The sequence below is a fragment of the Leucoraja erinacea genome, chromosome 14 (assembly GCF_028641065.1).
Source record: "Leucoraja erinacea ecotype New England chromosome 14, Leri_hhj_1, whole genome shotgun sequence".
Classification (NCBI taxonomy): domain Eukaryota; kingdom Metazoa; phylum Chordata; class Chondrichthyes; order Rajiformes; family Rajidae; genus Leucoraja; species Leucoraja erinaceus.
The window spans coordinates 20,456,954-20,477,995 of NC_073390.1; the positions used below are offsets into that span (position 1 = coordinate 20,456,954).

Genomic DNA, 21,042 nt, shown 5'->3' on the forward strand with positions numbered 1-21,042 from the left:
AACACAATAATCTGTGCATTTACCTGATCTATTCCTCTCATGATTTTGTACAGTTCTATAAGATCACCCCTCATCCTCCTGCACTCCAAGGAATAAAGTACTAGGCCGAGTCCTGGCAACGTCATTGTAAATCTTCTCTGTACCCTTTCCAGCTTGACAAAATCCTTCGTATAACATGGTGAGCAAATGTCTTATACAATTGTAACATGACCACCCAACTGCTAAACTCAATACTCTGACTGATGAAGGCCAATGTGCCAAAAGCCTTTTTGACTACCTTAATAATCAGTAAGATCTCATGATTATTTGCAGTCAAGATGAGAGGATATGTTTACCGTTTATCATTGTGGTCCTCCACTTCACTATTTCTTGTGAACAGTAAGTGTTTGAGGATGAAAGCTTGCACGGCCATCTGAACAGATCTTGCACCACCCTTCAAAAAGAATGAATAATTTTACAAAACATGCAAACCAATAATATTGACATTCTCCAATACGTTGAAATCCTATTTACGGTTATTATTCTATTTAGAAACATTGAAAATTGAATACTTTAGAAGATATAGTCCATCATCTTGTATGTTCATGAGATTCTAAAAACCCAGTAAAGGGCATCTTAATCACTTCATCTTAAATAGTATCTTCCCAACCACTGTTACATTGATAGGGACGATTTGGAAGGGATATAGGCCAAACACAGGTAAATGGGTAGATAGGAACTGTAGATGCTGGTTTATACCAAAGATAACACAAAATGCTGGAGTAGCTCGATGGGTCAAGCAGTATCCCTGGTAACAGGAAAAGGTGATGTTTTGGAAGTTTGGAACCCTTCTTCACACTGAAAGATGGAGAAGGCCAGAACAAAACAGAGCCAGTGACAGATCACCTCAGGAAGGGCGGAGTCCATAATGTCCCATTGTTGGCAGGTAAATGTGACAGGGGTAGATTGGGCAGCTTTTTTGGCATGGACAACTTGGGCCAAAGGGCCATTTTCCATGTTGTATAACTCTACAATAACCTCTTATTACCCTGAATACAAGGACACAAGAAGCTCAAGAATATAGACACCTCCAACACCTATTTGTATATATATATATTGTGGTTTACAAGATGCTATTTAAGATAAAGTGATTAAGCTGCACATTTATTGGGTGTTAATGGAGAACATGCAACCAGGTGGAATATATCCTTCAGTGTATTGCATTTTCAATATTTCACACAGCAACCTAACTTTGGTAGATTTTACCCATTCCTTCTTTGTTGGGGTTTCAAATGCCGACACAAAAGCACTGTCGTAGTACCTTCTCATTTTAACTACATTAAATTATCGATTCATTGAATTAAATAGGAGTCTTATCAGCTCATCGGAACCATAACAACTCCCAGTTAGACGTACAAACTCCGTATAGGCAGCACCCGTGGTCAGGATCAAAGCCGGGTCTCTGGTGCTGTAAAGCAGCAACTCTACCACCAGGCCACTGCCACTTCCCGGTTGGGACCCTTCTTCAGACTGGGTTTCGATTCAAAACGTCACCTAATCATGTTCTCCAGAAATGCTGCCTGACCCGCTGTTACACCAACACTTTGTGTCCTTTTGTTTATTAACCAGCATCTGCAGTTATTTGTATCTAAATTAAAATTGGACTTTGGACTGTCTAAGCATTGACTGGTGTCCTGGAAAGCAAATCTGTGGCGGCACAAGAGGCGCAGCTGCTGGAGCTGCTGCCTCACAGCACCAGCGACCCGGGTTCGATCCTGACTACGGGCACTGGCTGTAAGGAGTTTGCATGCTCTCCCTGTGACCGCATGGGTTTCCTCCCGAATTCCAAAAACCTGCAGGTTTGTAGGTTAATTGTCATCTGTAAATTGTCCCTAGTGTGTAGGATAGAACTCATGTACAGGTCAGCACAGACTCCGTGGGCCGAAGGGTCGGTTTCCACGATGCATCTCTAAACTGTGAAAGCCATTCTAGGGCATCAGACAATGCTCCAGCCGCCCGATGTCCAATTTTTACTACATGTAAATGCGCAGGTATTTTGGGAAACTTGAAAGACAGAGGTACACAGTTCATTCGACAAACTTCTGTTGATTTTTTTGCAGTGATAATGACTAAGCCTTTTCTCCAAGAACCAGACAGATTTCTCCAAGAACCAGACATCAGGATGCAGAAACCGTCCCCATCAAATGAAAAAGACTTTAGTTGCACTGACCCTTTCTGCCTCCAGAGCATACGACAAGTCTGAGTAAGGGTCTCGGAATCTGAAGTGGGATTTCCTCCATTCGTAATTGAAAACTTGAAATGCCGTCCCAAAAAGAATCTTCCTTAGAGCCTGTATTTAGGAAAATAATCATAACACAATAACGATAGACACAAAATGCTGGAGTAACACAGTGGGTCAGACTGCCTGTTCCATCGAGTTACTCCAGCACTTTGTGCCCATCTTTGGTATAAACCAGCATCTATAGTTCATTTTTTATTACAATAATAGTAACGGCTGGTATACATTTTACTAAGGCTCGTTTCAAACTACAAAATGGAAGTTTACTTTACAGAATGTGTAGGAAAGAACTGCAGATGCTGGTTCAAACCGAAGATAGACACAAAATGCTGGAGTAACTCAGCGGGACAGGCAGCATTTCCAGAGAGAAGGAATGGTGACGTTTCGGGTCATGACCCTTCTTCAGACTGAAAGTCACAGGCATCGGTTCAAATGGGACGGCACGATGGTGCAGTGGTAGAGTTGGTGCCTAGGTTCGATCTGACTATGGGTGCTGTCTGTACAGAGTTCGTACATTCTTCCTGTGGCCGCATTGGTCTTCACTGGGTCATAAGATATAGGAGCATCAAGTCTACTCCACCATTCAATCATGGCTGATCAATCTCTCCCTCCAAACCCCATTCTCCTGCCTTCTGACCATAACCTCTGACACCCGTACTAATCAAGAATCTATCCATCTCTGCCTTAAATATATCCGCTGACTTGGCCTCCACAGCGTTCTGTGGCAAAGAATTCAGATTCACCACCCTCTGACTAAGGAAATTCCTCCTCATCTTCTGCCTTAAAGAACATCCTTTAATTCTGAGTTTATGACGTTTGGTCCTAGACTAGAGGATGCTCCGTGTTTCTCTCACACTGCAAAGACGTACAGGTTTGTAGGTTAATTGGCTCCGGTAAAATATCCCTAGATTGTAATGTGTACTAGTCTAACGGGGATCGCTGGTCGGCGTGGACTTGGTGGGCTGAAGCGTCCGTTTCTGCGCTGTATCTCTAAACTAAACTACCACGATAATCCTAATGATAGACATAGAGTGCTGGAGTAACTCAGCGGGTCGGGCAGCATATCTGGAGGTTATGGGCAGGTGACGTTTCGGATTGGGACCCTTCTTCAGACTGATTGTAGTGGGGGGGGGAGAATGCAGCAAGAGAGGTGGGGCGGGACAATGCACTGTGCCACACAGTTCGATCAACCAGTGGCTCAAATCCTTCATACATTTGCTTTTCACTTTGGAAATGGCAAATAGGAGACATGCTCTAAAAATACATGTGGCTATTGTTGAACAAGAGTTGGAATAACTAGAGTATTTCAGTGTGACACACTCCACTATTCATGGGAAACACAAATACATCGAACATCTCATTTACCTTTTGTCCGAGATTAAACATAGACCATTGCGAGTCACTTAGTGATATCACATTCAGACAGAGATTGTGTTCCATTAGTTCTTTGTTGAAATTCTCAGGTCCAGGCTTAGGTTTATTATTATCAAGTGTAACAAAGTACAGTGAAAAGTGTTGCTTTGCATGCTATGCAAAAAAGTGTACAAAAACACGAGGGGCATAGAACGAGTAGACACACAGAATCCCTTGCCCAGGGTTTAAGGTGAAGGGGGAAAGATTTAATAGGAATCCAAGGGTGGATTTTTCCACACAAAGAGTGGTTGGTGTATAGAACAAGCTACAGATCAAGAAACAAGTAGACAGGTACATGGGTAGGACAGGTTTGGAGAGATATGGGCCAAACGCAGGCAGGTGGGACAAGCGTAGATGGGACATGTTGGTCGGTGTGGGCAAGTTGGGCTGAAGGGTCAGTTTCCACACTCTACGAGATCAAATATACCTTACATCAATACAATCTGGTCAAATTCAAGTACAATAGGTAGAGCAAAAAGGGAAGATACAGAGTGCAGAATATAGTTCTCAGCATTGTAGTATATCTGTTCCAGAGACAGTCAAATGTCCACAGTGAGGTAGAGGAGAATTGAACTGTACCCTAGCTTATGGAAGGACCGTTCTGAAGCTTGATAATGTATTGAGTTTGAGTGAGCTGAAATGTGCAGGATCAAAGGAACCAGGTTTTCCCTGAGACTATCAGGAAGTATCAGAGGGTGACACTGGGATTTTAATCCGAGCAAGTGTGAGGTATTCCTTTTTGTTAGGTCGAATAGTTTAATTCAGTTTAGTTTAGAGATACAGCGTGGAAACAGGCCCTTCAGCCCACGGAGTCCGCACCGACCAGTGATCACCCCGTACACCAGCAGTATCATACACGCTAGTGACAATGTACAATTTTTACCAAAGCCAAATAACCTAAAAAACAGTACAACTTTGGAGTGTGGGAGGAAACCGGAGCACCCGGAGAAAGCCCATGCGGTCACAGGGACAACTTACCGCACAAACTCGATATAGACAGCACCTGTACCCAGGATCGCACCGGGTTTCTGGTGCAGTAAGGCAGCAACTCTACCGCTGTGCCTCTCTAAGGGGCAAATTACACAGGACCGATTAACCTATAACCTGCACATCTTTAGGATGTGGGAGGAAAGAGGAAAATGCAAGGGGAAAGTCTGCAATTAATGGCATGACCCATAACAACATTGATGAACAGAGGGATCTTGGGGTGCAAGTCCAAAATTCCCAGGAAGTGTTAACACAAGTAGATGGAGTGGGAAAGAAGGCATATGGTACGGTATGCTTTCATTGGTCGGGGCTCTGAGGATAAGGGTAGCTCAGTGACATTGTGGGATAGAACTAGTGGGAATGAGTGATCGATGGTCGGCATGGACTCGGTGGGCCAAAGGGCCTATTTCCATGCTGTGTCTCTAAGCTAACCTAAACTAACCAGAGGGGAAGAAGCTGTTACTGAATCTTCTAGGCTTCTGCACTTTCTGCCGGTGCTTTCCGACAGTGGAATTCTCACTGGTTCCTCCTCAATTGAGGAAAATGACAAGAAATGAACCGACTTACCACTGCCTCCTCCAATGTGATGGGCAAGCCACCCAGGCTGGTGGACACAAGGAATGTTTTTGGGATGGAATAGGGCGCGTTGAATTGAACGAGGTACCCACTAGGTTTGGCACTGCCACCGGGGGATGCCCCTGCACCATCTTCACTCTCACCTTCCACTTTGCGGCTGTCTGGATATTTCTGCTTAAAAGGAGAACAAAGTATCTGTCAACGCAGTCGAAAACCAGAGGGCAGAGCCTCAGAATGAAAGGACGGACCATTAGGAAGGAGACGAGGAGGAATTTCTTTAGTCAGAGGGTGGTGGAAATCTTGCACAGACGGCTGTGGAGGCCAAGTCAATGGATACGTTTAAGGCTGAGATTGATTAGCATGGGTGTCAGTGGTTATGGGGAGAAGGCAGGAGAATGGGGTTGAGAGGGAAAAATAGATCAGCCATGAGGAGATGTGATGGGCCGAATTCTGCTCCAATCACGTGAACATGAACGCAAGCATCCACGCTTGTTGATTTTAAAGATCAATTTGGATGCAAAAGAGATTCAGAAACATCTTTTACAGAGACACAAGGGACTGCAGATGCTGGAATCATCAGCATACCACAAAGTGCTGGTAGAACTCAGCAGGTTAGGCAACATCTGTGGTGGGAATGAACACACGGCGTTTCCGGGCAAGACCCTTCTTCGGATGGATTGTGGTGGGGGAGAGAAAGCTGGAAAAGAGAGGTGGGGGAAGGACAAAGCCTGGCAAGTGATAGGTAGTTAGACAGTTTTAGTTTATTGTCACGTATACCGAGGTACAATGAAAAGCTTTTTTGTTGCATGCTATCCAGTCAGAGAAAGGATTATTCATGATTACAATCAAGCCGACTATAGTTTGCAGATGCATGATGAAGGGAATACCGTTTAGTGTAAGATAAAGTCCAATTAAAGATAGTCCGAGGGTCTCCAATGAGGTAGATGGGAGGTCAAGACCGCTCTCTAGTTGGTGATTGGATGGTTCAGTTGCCTGATAACAGCTGGGAAGAAACTGTCCCTGAATCTGGAGGTGTGCGTTTTCACACTTCTGCACCTCTTGCCTGATGGGAGAGGGAAGAGTGTGAGACTGGCCCTTGATTATGCTGGTGACCCTGCCAAGACAGATTCAGTTGCCTGATAATAGCTGGGAAGAAACTGTCCTTGAATCTACCTTAGATGCAAGAGGGGAGCAGGGAGGGGAGGGGGCGGGGGCTTTGATCAGCAGATGGGTGGGCAAAGGATAGATATGAAAAGGAGAAAAAAAAGTGTCAGATAAGGAGAGGAGAGGAATGAACTGCGAAGCCAGATATAGAAATATGGGTGGTAGGGGATGGAGGGGGAGGGGAAAGGGGGTGGGAGGGAAATAAAAAGGTGAGCAGATAGAACGGAGTGTAGAAAGGGCGGGAAAGGACTGGGGCGGGATAGTGGGAGAAACTTTTATACTTACACTCTGACTCTTGATAACTTCCGCTTGTAACAGATCAATGTAATTCTGTGTGGAGCCACTTGTTATTTTTTTAACTTGCAATTCATCATTACACATCGCCATGGTGTGACGGAGGTGAAAGGGAATCAGGATCTGGCAGAGGAAGGGTCCTCGGGTGACACGGCAGGCAGCTTTGTTTTCGCACTCGCCCTGTACTGTGTTAGTGCTGTTGCTGTCAGCCTCAAAGCACCTGAACTGCAGGTTATTAAGGAATCACTCATCACCTCTGTTTGCGGCAAAACAATGGGGCTGAACTCTTGGTGACGGTTCACAGCCAGAGAAAGAAAATATTCCAGACGTATCGTGTACTAAACTCAACAGCAGTTTCATTGATTACATCGTCACTAAGCCGAAAGCTTCCTAGTGCTTTAGAATTTGGAGTTTAAAGGTAAAGGTACATAGATAGGAAAGGTTTAGTTGGATATGGATCAAGCAAGGGCAAATGGGACTAGTCTAGTTTAGTTTGTTTATTTAGTTTAGTGGGGTCAAGGAAAGAGCATTCACGTTGCAGCCCCGTTTTCACCAATTTTTCCACTGCCACGCACAAGCAGTGACAAGACAGATGCCATTGTATGCAGATGCCACTGTGTTTGTTTTACAAATGATACAGAACTTGCCTGCGTAATTTAACGAGACAATCACAACCTTTAAATGTACAAAACAAGGAACCGCAGATGCTGGTTTACAGAAAAAAAAGACACAAAATACTGGACTAACTTAACAGGTCAGGGAGCATCTCTGGAGAACATGGATAGGTAATGTTTTGGGTCAGAAACATTCTTCAGCATTTAAAAGAGCGAAAGGAAAAATTGCTAAGAACAGGTGTCCCAGAGGGAACTACCTATTTATTGTTCCAAATCCAACAGGTTTGCTGGCCTTTCTCCTCTGATATCGCAGGCAGAGTTCGTCTGTTATGTATCTTTTGTAAGCTGGGCAACATAGCCACATAATGATATACGAGGAGTATTATTGTTGTGATGGACACAAAGTGCTGGAGTGACTCAGCAGGTCAGGCAGCATCGCTAGAGAACATGGATAGGTGACGTTTTGGGTCACATAATGTTTTATGTGTCATTCCTACCTGTCACTATGTCATGTTGGCACCTGCGGGCAGAACACCAAGGCAAATACCTTGTACGTGAATACTTGGCCAATAAACTTATTCATTCATTCATTCTTCGGTCTGAAGAAGGGTCCCGACCCGAACCGTTACTTATCCATGCTCTCCAGAGATGCTGCCTGACCCGCCGAGTTACTCCAGCACTTTGTGCCTTTTTGGGTAAACCAGCATCTGCAGTTCCATGTTTCATAAGGGAACTCAAGGTAAAGGAGCTATTAGGAGGTAGTGACCATAATATGATACATTTTAATCTATAATTTGAGAGGGAAAAGGGAAAATCGTAAGTGTCAGTATTACAGTTGAGCAAAGGGGACTATGGAGGTATGAGGGAGGAGCTGGCCAAAGTTGACTGGAAAGACATCCCAGCAGGGATGACAGTGGAACAACAATGGCAGGTATTTCTGGGAATAATACAGAAGGTGCAGGATCAGTTCATTCCAGGAGTCAAGGAAAGAGCATTCACGTCGCGGCCCGGTTTCCACCAATCTTTGACCAAGGCACAAGAAGCGACAAGACAGACACCATTGTATGCAGATGCCGAGAGATGTGTACAGCTCTGGCTGAACAACTTCTAATCTTGTGTGTGGACTCGATAAGAAGAAGCTCATTCCAAAGAGGAAGAAAGATTCTAAGGGGAGTAAGAGGCGACCATGGCTGACAAGGGAAGTCAAGGACAGTATAAAAGTAAAAGAGAAATATAACATAGCAAAGATGAGTGGGAAGCCTGAGGATTGGGAAACCTTTGAAGAGCAACAGAAGATAACTAAAAAGGCAATACGGGGAGAAAAGATGAAGTACGAAGGTAACCTAGCCAAGCATATAAAGGAGGATAGTAAAAACTTCTTTAGGTATGTGAGGAGGAAAAAAATAGTTAAGACAAAATGTGGGTCCCTTGAAGACAGAAACAAATGAATTTATTATGAGGAACAAGGAAACGGCAGACGAGTTGAATGGGTACTTTGGATCCGTCTTCACTAAGGAAGACATAACAATCTCCCAGATGTACTAGTGGCCAGAGGACCTAGGGTGACAGAAGAACTGAAGGAAATTCACATGGCAGGAAATGGTGTTGGGTAGACTGATGGGACTGAAGGCTGATAAATCCCCAGGGCCTGATGGTCTGCATCCCAGGGTACTTAAGGAGGTGGCTCTAGAAATCATGGACGCATTGGTGATCATTTTCCAATGCTCTATAGATTCAGGATCAGTTCATGTGGATTGGAGGGTAGCTAATGTTATCCCACTTTTTAAGAAAGTAGGTAATGAGAAAACAGGGCATTATAGACCAGTTAGCCTGACATTGGTGGTGGGGAAGATACTGGAGTCAATTATAAAAGATGAAATAGCCGCACATTTGGATAGCAGTAATAGGATCGGTTCGAGTCAGCATGGATTTACGAAAGGAAATCATGCTTGACTAATCTTCTGGAATTTTGAGGATGTAACCAGGAAAATGGACAAGGGTGGGCCAGTGGACGTAGTGTACCTGGACTTTCCGAAAGCATTTGATAAGGTCCCACACAGGGGACTGGTGGGTAAAATTAGAGCACATGGTATTGGGGGTAGAGTGCTGACATGGATAGAAAATTGGTTGGCAGACAGGAAAAAAAGAGTGGGGATTAACAGGTCCCTTTCAGAATGGCAGGCAGTGACTAGTGGGGTGCTGCTGGGACCGCAGCTATTTACAATATACATTAATGATTTAGATGAAGGATTAAAAGTAACATTAGCAAATTTGCAGATGACACAAAGCTGGGTGGCAGTGTGAACTGTCAGGAGGATGCTTTGAAGATGCAGGGTGACTTGGACAGGTTGGGCGAGTGGGTAGATGCAGTTTAATGTGGATAAATGTGAGGTTATCCACTTTGGTGGCAAGAACAGGAAGGCAGATTATTATCTGAATGGTGGCAGATTAGGATAAGGGGAAGTACAACAATATCTGGGTATCCTTGTACATCAGTTACTGAAAGTAAGCATGCAGGTACAGCAGGCAATGAAGAAAGCGAATGGCAAGTTGGCCTTCATAACAAGAGGCGTTGAGTACAGGAACAATGCGGTCCTTCTGCTGTTGTACAGGGCCCTGGTGAGACCACACCTGGAGTATTGTGTGCAGTTTTGGCCTCCAAATTTGAGGAAGGACATTCTTGCTATTGAGGGTGTGCAGCGTAGGTTTACGAGGTTAATTCCCGGGATGGCGAGACAGTCATATGTTGAAAGAATGGAGCGACTAGGCTTGTATACACTGGAATTTAGAAGGATGAGAGGGGTTCATTATGAAACATGTAAGATTATTAAGGGATTGGACACGCTAGAGGCAGGAAATATGTTCCTGATGTTGGGGGAGTGCAGAACCAGAGGACACAGTTTAAGAATAAGGGGTAGGCTATTCAGAATGGAGATGAGGAAAAAACTTTTTCACCTGGAGAGTTATGAATCTGTGGAATTCTCTGCCTCAGAAGGCAGTGGAGGCCGATTCTTTGGATGCTTTCAAGGGTTAGATAGAGCTCTTAAAGATAGCGGAGTCAAGGGATATGGGGAGAATGCAGGAACCAGGTACTGATTGTGGATGATCAGCCATGATCACAGTGAATGCCGATGCTGGATCGAAGGGCCAAATGGCCTACTCCTGCATCTATTGTCTATACTACGAGGTGGTGTGACAATACTTAGAACAGAATATTTAAATCACTTACCTTCACAACCGTGTCCTTGAATTGTAATCTGTGAATAAAACAAATAATACAATTTAGTTTCAAATTCAAGTTTGCTAGCAGATATTTGCTCTCAAAATGAGCTTCCCATTCTGTGGTTTAGAGATACAGCATGGAACCAGGCCCTTCAGCCCACTGAGACCATGCTGACCATCGATCACCCATTCACACTAGTTCTATGTTAGCCCACATTCATATCCACTCACCACACATCATGAACAATTTACAGAGGCCAATTAACCAACAAACCAGCACGTCTTTGGGAAGTGGGAGGAAATCCAGGTGGATTTTCTCCAGGAGCTCTTGGTTCCTCCCACTTCCCAAAGACATGCAGGTTTGTAGGTTTGGTGGCTTCTGTAACTTTCCCCTAGCGTGTAGGGAGTGGATGAGAAAGTTTGGATAACATAGAACTGGAACAGCACGCAGAGTCGCCATGTTCTGGCATCATCTTGCACTTCCAAGTCTCTGAAAAGTCCAATCTTGGCCCAAGGAGATCTGCAAAGCCTTATATTTCTCACTTTGAGGCCTGGTGTCCTGGCGGCACTGGATCGATGAAGTGGGGGCTGGCATTGCACAGCATGATGCCGCCAGCTCCATCTGCCATCGCTCCATGCAGCTACCGCAGGCTGCGATCGATCCGCTCGCCTGGGCCTACTGTCATCAGTTCTAGGACGCAGTGTCCCACTTCGCACCCGATCACAACATTTTAGGTACATTTCAAGGATTCTCCACTGCATGTGCCTGCTCTCATGGTTGACCATAGTAACGGTGATCGATGCAACGCTACTGTAAAAGCTGTTGTAACCTCAACACAGGAGAGGTTGCAGTTATGAGGACAAGGCACTTTAAGACACAATCTGTTGCACAAATTTGTGTCTGCTCTACCAGCTTGGATTGGCGTAGTGGTAGAGTTGCTGCCTTATAGTGCCAGAGATCCGGGTTCGATCCAGACTATGGTTGCTCTCTGTATATAGTTTGTACGTTTACCCCGTGACCTGTGTGGGTTTTCTCCAGGTGCTCCGGTTTCCTTCCACACTCCGAAGACGTACATGTTTGTAGGTTAATTGGCTTCTGTAAATTTATCCGTAGTGTGTAGGATAGGACTAGTGTACAGGGTGATCGCTGGTCGGCCTGGACTCAGTTGGGCCGAAGGGCCTGTGTCTCTAAAGTCTTTCTCTAAAGTCTAAAGTATTGCCGCTCAACCTGCTCAGTTCCTCCAGCAGTTTGTTTTTGGCTCCAGATTACAGCATCTAGTCTCATGCATCTCCTAAACACCAGACATGGGGAGGCACAGTGGCACAGCTCGTAGAGCTACTGCCTCACAGCACCGGACACCAGGGATCGATCCTGACCTTGGATGCTGTCTGCGGGTGGAGTTTGTCTGTTATCCCTGTGACTGCGTGGATTTTCTCCAGGTTCTCTTGGTGCCACCCACTTCCCAAAGACATGCAGGTTTGTTGTTGCTTCTATAAATTTCCCCTAGTGTGTAGGGAGTGGATGAGAAAGTTGGATAACAGAACTGGTGTGAACGGGTGATCGCTGGTCAGCGTGGACTCGGCGGGTCGAAGGTCCGTTTCCATGCTGTATCTCTAAACTAAAGTGCTAAGGATTTCCAGCAGATGGGAGAGAAAATTGGGGGGGGGGGGGGGGGGGGGGGGGGGGGGGGGGGGGGGTCATTACCCTTGTTGGCTGAAGATTCCTCGCCACTTGCTGAGATTGCCAATCTTGCTGGTGATTGCATCCAAGTCTTGTTCATTGAAGTGGCCATCTCGCTTGCCCAGTTCCTTGTCCATCTGTGGGTTATACACACGCAGCAGTGACCACTGTCAACAGGCACCATCCCACTTCTCGCTGCCCTGATGCTGGTCAGCCATGCAGTTTTGTTAACAGTGCGACTGATCTACTAACATCAAGTCAGCTCAGGGATCTCAGGTACTCTATCATATTGCGTTAAATAATTCACCGCCTCTCACAGAATTGCTCCTCTACCTCCAACCATCTCTCAATGAATAGTGAAGACGAGGGCAGAGATTTTTCATTCAGAAAAGATGTATCTAGTCTCACCCAGATAAATAATTCAACCAAGAGAGGTGTATTAAAGTATTAAAGTTACATGCACAGTGGTGCAGTGGTAGAGTTGCTGTTTTACAGCGGCAGAGACCCGACTATGGGTGCTGTCTGTACGGACATTTGGCAAGTTTAGTTTAGTTTAGAGATACAGCATGGTAACACGCCCTTCGGCCCACCGAGTCCACGCTGACCAGTGATTATCTATACACTGGTTCTGCCCTACACACTGGTGACAATTTACAGAAGCCAATTAACCTACAAACCCGCACGTCTTTGGAATGTGGAGGAAACCGGATCACCCGGAGAAAACCCACGTGGTCACGGGGAGAATGTACAAACTCCATACAGACAGCAGTAAGGATTGAACCCGGGTCTCTGGCGCTGTACGGCAGTAACTCTTTTGCTACGCCACTGTGCCGCCCTTGTTGCCAACAACTCTGTCTTCAAGTTTAGATTTATTATATCACGTGTGCCGAGGAACTTTGAAAAGCATTGTTTGGCATGCTAGCCAAACAGATCAAATAATCACAATCAAGTCAAACTCAAGAACAATAGGTAGAGCAAAGGGGAAGATACACAGTGTAGAATATAGTTCTCAGCATTGTAAAGTATCAGTTCTATAGACAAAGTCCAATGTCCACAATGCAAAAGAGGCGAATTGGACAGTACCCTAGCCTATGGTAGGACTGTTCAGAAGCCTGATTACAAAGGGGACAAAGCTGTTCCCGAGTCTGGTGGTGCGCGCTTCCATGCTTCTGTCCGGCAGGACTGGGGAGAAGAAGGAATGACTGGGGTGGGACAAGTCTTTGATTACGTTAGCTGCTATTCCAAGACAGCGTGAAATGTAGATGGAGTCGATGGTGGGGGAAATTTGGTGTGTGTGTGATGGACTGGGCTACAAGTATGCAAACACCTCATTTGAAGTATAAACAAAAAAATTGGAAACACTTAGTAGGTCAGTCAGCATCTCATTTGAGACCTCTCTTCCCTACTGTACCTTTAATTCAGATTTTCATAATCTGCAAAAGGGCCCTAAATGCTGGAGTAATTTAGCAAGCCAGGGAGCACCTCTGGAGAATATGGGTAGGTGATGTTTTGGACTGGGACCTTACATCCGACCCAAAACATAACCTATCCATGTTCTCCAGATGCTGCATGACCTGTTGAGTTACACCAGCACTTTGTACCCTTCAGGATATATACAAGTTACTCATTCAGCAAGTACTCAATAATAAACAAGTTTTATTTTCCTTTGAACATTTCTTGATTAATTCACTTGTCACAACAGTGACTAGTGGGGTGCCGCAAGGCTCGGTGCTGGGACCGTAGCTATTTGCAATATACATTATTGATTTAGATGAAGGGATTTCAAGTAACATTAGCAAATTTGCAGATGACATAAAGCTGGGTGGCAGTGTGATCTGTGAGGAGGATGCTATGAGGATGCAGGGTGACTTGGGCAGGTTGGGTGAGGGGGCAGATGCATGGCAGATGCAGTTTAATGTGGATAAATGTGAGGTTATCCACTTTTGTGGCAAGAACAGGAAGGCAGATTATTATCTGAATGGTGCCAAGTTGGGAAAAGGGGAAGTACAACGATATCTGGGTGTCCTTGCTCATCAGTATATGAAAGTAAGCATGCAGGCATAGCAGGCAGTGAAGAAAGCGAATGGCATGTTGGCCTTCATAACAAAAGGAGTTGAGTATAGGAGCAAAGAGGTCCTTCTGCAGTTGTACAGGGCTCTAGTGAGACTACACCTGGAGGATTGTGTGCAGTTTTGGTCTCCAAATTTGAGGATGGACATTCTTGCTATTGAGGGAGCGCAGCGTAGGTTCACGAGGTTAATTCCCAGGATAGCGGGACTGTCATATGTTGATAGAATGGAGCAGCTGGTCTTGTACACACTGGAATTTAGAAGGATGACAGGATATCTTATTGAAACATTTACGATTATTAAGGGATTGGACACGCTAGAGGCAGGAAACATGTTCCCGATGTTGGGGGAGTCCAGAACGAGGGGCCACAGTTTAAGAATAAGGGGTAGGCTATTTAGAACGGAAATGAGGAAAAACCTTTTCACCCTGAGAGTTGTGAATATGTGGAATTCTCTGGCTCAAAAGGCAGTGGAGGCCAATTCTCTGGATGATTTCAAGAGAGTTAGATAAAGCTCTGAAAGGTAGTGGAGTCAAGGGATATGGGGAGAAGGCAGGAACGGGGTACTGATTGTGGATGATCAGCCATGATCACAGTGAATGGCGGTGCTGGCTCGAACGGCCTACTCCTGAAGAAGGGTCTCAACCCGAAAAGCCACCTATCCATATTCTCTCGAGATGCTGCCTGACCTGCTGAGCTACCCCAGCACATTATGTCCTTTTGTGTAAACCGGCATCTGCAGGTCCTTGATCCTTTCACCATCTGCAGTTTATTTGATATACAGCTCGTAAAAAGTAGTGCACCTATTCCTTTGCAATGGTTTAAGATAAAAACTTAAAGCACTTTGAATGAGCCATTAAACGTTCACATTTCTCAAAATGAGAACCTTATCGATCAGGTGTTCATGTGCCTGCAATTCACACTCCGCCCCCCAGGGTGTTGTTCTTTTACTTTGTAACCTGGCAACCTGGTTTATGTCAGTGTGATGCAAAAAGTTCCTCTGACTGTTTCTCGCGATTATTGGGATGGTAACCCTTACATCTGGCAGTGTGGAACAACTCTTGTCTGGCACAGCAGTGGCGATGGAGATTGAGGCACAGTTTCCACTAGTGGGGGAGTCTAGGACCAGAGGGCACACCCTTAGAATAAAAGGACACAGCTTCAGAAAGGAGGTAAAGAGGAATTTCTTTAGCCAGAGGGTGGTGCATCTGTGGGATTCATTGCCACAGGCGGCTGTGGAGGCCAAGTCTTTGGGTGCTTATAAAGCGGACGTTGACAGGTTCTTGATTAGCACGGGTGCAAAGGTAACGGGGAAAAGGCAGGAGAATGGGGTTAAGAGGGAAAGATTTTTCAGCCATGATTCAATGGCAGAGTAGACACGATGGGCTGAATGGCTCAATTCTGCATCTATGATTTATGAACTTATCGACTTAAATGCACAGATCAGGCAAGCTTGCAACAAGGACAGGGCTGCTTCAGTGAGGAACTTTAGCAGAGATGGTAGATAGGCTGAGCACATCATGTGTAAGATACTGAATATCTGGAGTGTCTATAGCAGAGTTCATAGCGAACGACAGGGCAGGCTTGCTGGCTCAAGCAACATAATCGTGTTGGAGACACAAGGAACTGCAAATGCTGGAATATTGAACAAAACATGCTGGAGGAACTTGACATAATTTCCTTTAATTCCACCCTCTTTTCTCTCTCCACTGTCCGCTTCCACCCATATGCCTCCCCCCAACTTTACATTTCACTCCTCCTCTCATTATCTGACACCCTTTTGTCTCCATTTCACCTCCAGCCTTTGTCACTTACTTCACCCATCTTCCAATCAACCCCTTCCCGCACTTGTATCCACCTATCATTTGCCAGGCTTTCCCCCACTCTTCTTTCCAGCTTTCTACCCCCATTCCAATCAGTCTGAAGAATGGTCCCGACCCAAAATATTGTCTATTGCCTCCCTAGATGTTGCCTGGCCCGCTGAGTTCCTCCAGCCTACTTACAGTACATTCTGAAAGTATTCAGACCCCTTCAGTATTTTCCATATTTTGTTACGTTTCAGCCTTATTCCAAAATAGATTACATTTTTTTTTGTTATCATCAATCTGCACACGATACCTCATAATATAAAAGTGAAAACAGGAGTTTAGAAATTTTTGCAAAGTAATTAAAAAAAAAAAAACTGAAATATCACATTTACATAAGTATTCAGACCCTTTGCTATGACGTTCAAAATTGAGCTTCGGTGCATCCTGTTTCCATCGATTATCCTTGAGATGTTTCTACAACTGGATTGTAGTCCCCAAGTGGTAAATTTAATTGATTGCACATGAATTCGAAAGGCACACACATGTCTATATAAGGTCTCACAGTTGACAGTGTATGTCAGAGCAAAAACCAACCCGTAAAGACGAACGAATTGTCCGTGGACCTCTGAGACTGGATTGTGTCGAGACACGGATCTGGGGAAGGGTATAAAACAATTTCTGCAGCATTGCAGGTCCCGAAGAGCACAGTGGCCTCCGTCATTCTTAAATGGAAGAACTTTGAAACCACCAGGACTCTTCATAGAGCTGGCCGCCCGGCCAAACTGAGCAATCAGGGGAGAAGGGCCTTGGTCAGGGAGGTGACCAAGAACCCGATGGTCACTCTGACAGAGCTCCAGAGTTCCTCTTGGAGATGGGAGAACCTTCCAGAAGGACAACGATATCTGCAGCACTCCACCAATCAGGCCTTTATGGTAGAGTGGCCAGACGGAAGCCACTCCTCAGTAAAAGGCACATGACAGCCCGCTTGGAGTTTGCCAAAAGGCACCTAAACAAGATTCTCTGGTCTGATGAAACCAAGATTGAACTCTTTGGCCTGAATGCCAAGCGTCACGTCCGGAGGAAACTAGGCACCACTCATCACCTGGCCAATACCATACCTACGGTGAAGCAAGGAGGTGGCAGCATCATGCTGTGGGGATGTTTTTCAGCGGCAGGAACTGGGAGACTAGTCACAATCAAGGGAAAGATGAATGGAGCAAAGTACAGAGAGATCCTTGATGAAAACCTGCTCCAGAGGGTTCAAGACATCAGACTGGGGCAGAGATGCACCTTCCAACAGGACTACGACCCTAAGCACACAGCCAAGACAATGCAGGTATGGCTTTGTGACAAGTCAAGAATGTCCTTGAGTGGCCCAGCCAGAGCTCGGACTTGAAACCGATCGAATATCCCTGGAAGGACCTGAAAATAGCTGTGCATCGACAGTCCCCATCCAACCTGACAGAGCTTGTGAGGGTCAGCAGAGAAGAATGGGAGAAATTACCCAAATACAGGTGTGCCAAGCTTGTAGCGTCATACCCAAGAAGACGCGAGGCAGTAATTGCTGCCAAAGGTGCCCCAACAAAGTACTGAGTAAAGGGTCTGAATACTTATGTAAATGCGATATTTCTGTTATTTCTTTTCAATTTGTAAAGATTTCTAAACACCTGTTTTCGCTTTTTATTATGGGGTATTGTGTATAGATTGATGATAAAACAGATGCATTTAATCCATTTTAGAATAAGGCTGTAAGGGGATAAAAAGGTGAAGTGGGTCAGACTACTTTCCGAATGCATTGTATGTTCCAATTATCTTATTTTTATGTTATTTGCAATTGTGTGTCCTAGGACTAAGGTGCCATTTGAAATGTTGTGCTGTTTGTTTACTTTAGAGCATAACATCATAAGGTACAGAAGCAGAATTAGGCCATAAGTCTGCTCCGCCATTCTTTAGACCTTAGACTTAGGGATACATCTTGTAAACAGGCTCTTCAGCCCACCGAGTCCACACCAACCAGCAATCACTCCTACACTATATCTCCTCTACACACTAGGGACAATTTACAGAAGCCAATTAACATACAAACCTGTAGTCTTTGGAATGAGGGAGGAAACCGGAGCATCCAGAGAAAACCCATGTGGTCACAGGGAAAACGTGCAAACTCCATACAGGCAGCACCTGCAGTCAGAATCGAACCCATGTCTCTGGAGCTGTGAGCAGCAGCTCTACCATTGCACCACAGTGCCTCTGTGTTTCTATTTTAATTTCTTTGCAATTATGTGTCCCAGGACTAACCAGACATTTTAAAATTTATGTTGTTCCTTAGATTATAATATTTTAAGACATACGAGCAGAATTAGGCCATACGGCCCATGTGATCTGCTCTGCCATTCAATCATGGCTAATCGGCCTTTCCCTCTCAACCCCATTCTCCTGCCTTCCTCATTGTAACTTTGACATCCTTACTAATAAAGAATTTATCAATCTCCACTTTAAAACTACCCATTGACTTGACTCCACTGCCGTCTGTGGCAATGAATTTTACAGGTTCACCACTCAAGAAATTCCTCTTCATCTCCATTCTAAATCCACATGCTTTTATTGTGAGGCTGTGCCCTCTGGTCCTAGATTCACCCACTGCCAGCCTGTCCAACCTCTCCCTATAGTTGTAGTCCTGGCAACATCCTAGTCAATCTTCTCCACACTCTTTCCAGCTTAATGACATCCTTCCTATAGCAGGGTGACTGTAACTCGCTGGTCAATTGTCCCTTCCAACCCGTACCACCCCCTTGCAACCGCAGGAAATGCTACACATGTCGCTTTACCTCCCCGCTTGACTCCATTCAAGGACGCAAGCAGTCTTTCCAGGTGCGGCAGAGGTTCACCTGCATCTCCTCCAACCTCATCTGTTGCTTTACATCGGTGAGACCAAGAGCAGGCTTGGCGATCGCTTTGCCCAACACCTCCACTCGGTTTGCATTCATCTACCCGATCTCCCGGTGGCTCAGCGCTTCAACTCCCCCTCCCATTCCGAATCCGACCTTTCTGTCCTGGGCCTCCTCCATGGCCAGAGTGAGGACCACCATAAATTGGAGGAGCAGCACCTCATATTTTGCTTGACAGTTTGCACCCCAGCGGTATGAACATAGTCTTCTCTAATTTCAGGTAGTCCCTGCTTTCTCCCCCCCCCTTCTCAGCTCTCCCTCAGCCCACTGTCTCCGCCTCTTCCTTTCTTCTTCCCGCACCCCCTGCCCTCCCCCCTCACATCAGTCTGAAGAAGGGTCTCGACCCAAAACGGTGCCTATTTCCTTTGCTCCATAGATGCTGCCTCGCCCACTGAGTTTCTCCAGCATTTTATTCTCTACACATGGTCATCAATTTCACCAGATTTTGCCATCTGCTGGAAATTCTTGTCACTTCAGTTGAGTTTATTGATACAGCATTGTTCCAGGCCCTTCAGCCCAGCATAACCACGCCGACCATTGATCTATGTCATCCCACTTTCTCATCCACTCCCAACACACTGGGGGAAGTTTATAGAGGATTGATTATCCTACAAACTGCATATCTTTGGGATAGGAGGAAACCCATTGGGTCACAGGGAGAAAGTGCAAACTCCACGCAGATGGCACCCGAGGTCAGGATTGAACCCGGGTCTCTGGCGCTGCGAGGCAGCGCCTCTACCAACTGTGCCACTGTGCCCCCTTCGAGCTTTAAGGTCAGAAGGAGATGTGCTGGGCAAGTTTTTTTTTACACAGTGGTGGATGCCTGGAACACACTGCCAGGGGTGGAGGTGGAGACAGACACGATAGTAGCGTTTAAGAGGCTTTTAGATAGATATGTGGATATGCAGGGAATGGAGCGACATGGATTATGTGCAGGCAGATGAGATTAGTTTAATTTGGCATCAAGTTAGGCACAGATACTGGAGGACCTGTTCCTGTGCTGTTCTACGTTCTGTATACACACCTACTCTACTGCAAATAAAAAAAACAAGGCAGCTGATAGGGTGCTTAGCAAAGTAATCACACAAAGTGTGATAGGAATACTATATGTTATGGTTGTAATAGAGGTGTAACAGCACACAAACATAGACACATTTGCACAGACACACACATACGCATACAAACAAGCACACACAAACATAAGGATACACAAGCATGCGCGCATACACACACTTACACATATACGCGCACACATGCACACGTGTGCGTACGCACATACACAAAAGCATATATACACACACGGATACACACAAACAAAGGCATGCATACACTCTCTCTTTCTCATTCACTTACCTGTGAGCAATATCCGGAGGAGAGTACAGATGGAGACTGCAGGTGCCAGTGGGGACTGAATGCTGAACACTCAGCCTTGCCTCTGCGATCCCTAGCAGTGTGTAACTCTGGCGAGTGCAGGCACGCAGCTCCCGTAGCGGGTGTGACTTGCGCTGAGTTCACTCTGAGCTGTGCCCGGGAAAATAAAACTCTCTCTCCGACTTGTCGGATTTAAATATCTTGCTTTATTGATTATTACAAAGGAGGGGCGTGTCTCTTATCAAGAGCTGACCCCCTGTATCCCCGTGGGTGAGCTTTAAGATGGTTTAAGAGGGGAATTGCATTCCAACATTATTGCAAGAAATCACAGTGATTTAATACTTAATTTGTTTGGGTTGAAGGAAGTGATACCAAGGAACAAATTGAATTATGGCCGAGGTAAACTGTTTACCACGTTCACTGGGCAACTAGTCTCAGATTACATCTGCAGTATCATTAATGTGTTAGAGTTGTACCGAACAATGGACAAAGGCAGCAGCAGCAGCTGGTAAAAGGTTTGAGCAATTAATCTCGTTTTACGGACCACTTTGCAACGGATTTTGGTTATAGCGGACTTTCACCGCGCCTGCCACCGCCAGGCGGGGTCTATGGTCGCTGCCG

General features: G+C 45.5%; 1 protein-coding gene across 5 annotated transcripts in view; it reads right to left on the reverse strand.

The window, feature by feature from the left end:
• The window catches only part of mindy4b (MINDY family member 4B), a 44,186-nt gene extending 23,173 nt beyond the window's left edge, over window positions 1-21,013 (reverse strand). For 2 of the 5 annotated variants that reach the window (XR_008724548.1, XM_055645733.1), the window contains exons 1-6: window positions 20,404-21,013; window positions 12,254-12,366; window positions 10,556-10,583; window positions 5,246-5,428; window positions 2,210-2,329; window positions 336-433 (exon numbers count right to left, since the gene is read on the reverse strand). Coding sequence is in view for 1 of the 5 variants with exons in the window: in XM_055645733.1 (XP_055501708.1) it covers window positions 336-433; window positions 2,210-2,329; window positions 5,246-5,428; window positions 10,556-10,583; window positions 12,254-12,366 (542 nt within the window). In the remaining 4 variants the exon portion in view is untranslated. Of the gene's footprint in view, window positions 1-335; window positions 434-2,209; window positions 2,330-5,245; window positions 5,429-6,703; window positions 6,995-10,555; window positions 10,584-12,253; window positions 12,367-20,403 lie in introns of those variants that run through there. The other 3 variants (XR_008724549.1, XR_008724551.1, XR_008724550.1) reach the window with 3 other exon arrangements.
• Between the last annotated feature and the right edge of the window lie 29 nt (window positions 21,014-21,042).